The sequence below is a fragment of the Aplysia californica genome, unplaced genomic scaffold (assembly GCF_000002075.1).
Source record: "Aplysia californica isolate F4 #8 unplaced genomic scaffold, AplCal3.0 scaffold00900, whole genome shotgun sequence".
NCBI lineage: Eukaryota > Metazoa > Mollusca > Gastropoda > Aplysiida > Aplysiidae > Aplysia > Aplysia californica.
The window spans coordinates 42182-44112 of record NW_004798170.1 but is presented as its reverse complement, the minus strand read 5'-3'; the positions used below and the strand labels follow the sequence as shown (position 1 = coordinate 44112).

Genomic DNA, 1931 nt, shown 5'->3' with positions numbered 1-1931 from the left:
CTATAATAATGATGACGACAACACACACACACACACACAAAAGACAACTCACGACACAAGACGCTGACCAGCTACTCACCCACTGCCGTCTTCTCGATCCTCTCACTCTTCTTCTTCCTCTTCCACTTCCAGGGCCGGAAGATCTTGCCCAGGGTGGACAACTTGCTCTTCCGGTCCGTGGGGGGCGTGGCCGTGGCGCCGCCCCCGGATGCGGAGGAGACGCCCCCTTTGCTGTCGCCGTTCTTTCGGGCATCTATGGACAGAGAGAGCGAGGCACGGTTACGTCCCTGGGTCTGTGGGTGGGGCGGTGGGGGCGTGGACAGTGCCTGGATGTTAGAACAGGAGGCTGACGCCTTGGGCTTGCGAAACATGACGCCTACTGCCAGTGGCGCCTATAGCTAGTGGTGGCTACCACCAATGTTACCTAGAGCTAGTGGCGCCTAATACCAATGGCACCAAGAGCAGTGGCACCTAGAGCTAATGGCGCTTACAACCAGAAACGCCTAGAACCAGAGGCGGCTCATACAACCAGAGGTGAATGCAGCCAGAGGCACCTACAGTCCTTTGGCGCCTACAACCAGTGGCGCCTACAGCTGCACCCCCACTAGTTCTCTGACTACCACCACCACCACCTCTCAATAAAGCGTGACGTGACAGTCAGCAGCACACCCTGGGGTGTATCTGACCGCCTCCACCAACACACGCTACACCGAAATACTATTCACGCTATACTGGATGATGATGACACATTATTGTATGTATACATATCCACGAAATCATTTCATTGAGTTATCCACTCGGGGAGACGAATGCCACACAGCTCACGTCATGGTTTAACGTCTCCACCGCCTGATAGCGAATTCCATTTTTAACTCCATCATAACACAAAGCCCAAAGTTTATTATTCGAATTTTGCGATCAAAGTCAGTACTACTACACTTCCATTATGAAACCTAAAACTCAACTATTTTCTCTTTCCTCCATCGTTCCTTGTGGAAAATGTCTCCCTCTGACAAGAACAGCTCACAACTGACACACAAGTTAATAAAGTTTACTCAGTCCCGTGTCCTTCTTTAAAGAACCCCTAAAAGTACACACAAATACACACAGATTCTTCAATACTGGCCTACACTCAAAGACACACTGAGGCAGATGAAAATATAAACTCTACGCCAGTGCATACTTCACAGCCCAAGAGCTACGGGGTGGGGTGGGGGAGATAATGAGGCGTCACCTCTGATTGTAACAGCATAAAGTAAAATTGTAGTGTTGAAAGTGGCGTAAAATCCATACAATTACCAATCATCACAAACGTACACAATTCTCTTACAAGAGACACGAATCCGGTTATGACGACGGGGGAAAAATACACTGTGGTTATGTCTAGTGTTAGTGGTTCAGTTAGGTTTGGACATCATGCAACACATGAAAATAACAGCAACAACAGCGACAACAACAGCAACAACAGCGAAAACATGAGCAGCAGCAACTACAACAACAACAACAACAACCTAATATCTTCACCACATATACTCATGAATACCAGAAACTAACCAGGTTTGAGTTAGATTAGAAGTGCTACTAGAAAATAGCATACAAAACGAGGAGGAAAGATAAGGAAAATTGACGTTTGAAATGAAAGAAGGAATAAATCACACACACACACACACACACACACACACACACACACACACACACACACACACACACACACACAAAAGAGCAGCCGCCCACCACCCACACCCGTGAGGTAGATTCCCGGAAGTTACGATGTTTCATTGACGCTCATCAAGCAAGTTTACCACCACGCGCTGTGACGTTCCAACTCGCTCCCCTTCTGGCCCAATCCGATTAAAAAACTGCTAACGAACTCATTATCTAGACGCTAACATGTACGCTCGCGTGAGCGGGCTTAACAGGATTGTCTTTTA

The 1931-nt window shown here is 47.8% G+C and overlaps 1 protein-coding gene across 1 annotated transcript; it reads right to left on the bottom strand.

The window, feature by feature from the left end:
* Nucleotides 1-50: 50 nt before the first annotated feature.
* On the bottom strand, nucleotides 51-253 carry LOC118478743 (phosphatase and actin regulator 3-like; the record flags this gene model as incomplete). The annotated part of the gene is given in 1 exon segment (XM_035972909.1): nucleotides 51-253. A coding segment is annotated over 1 exon segment (182 nt), but the record flags the coding sequence as incomplete, so codon positions are not given.
* Between the last annotated feature and the right edge of the window lie 1678 nt (nucleotides 254-1931).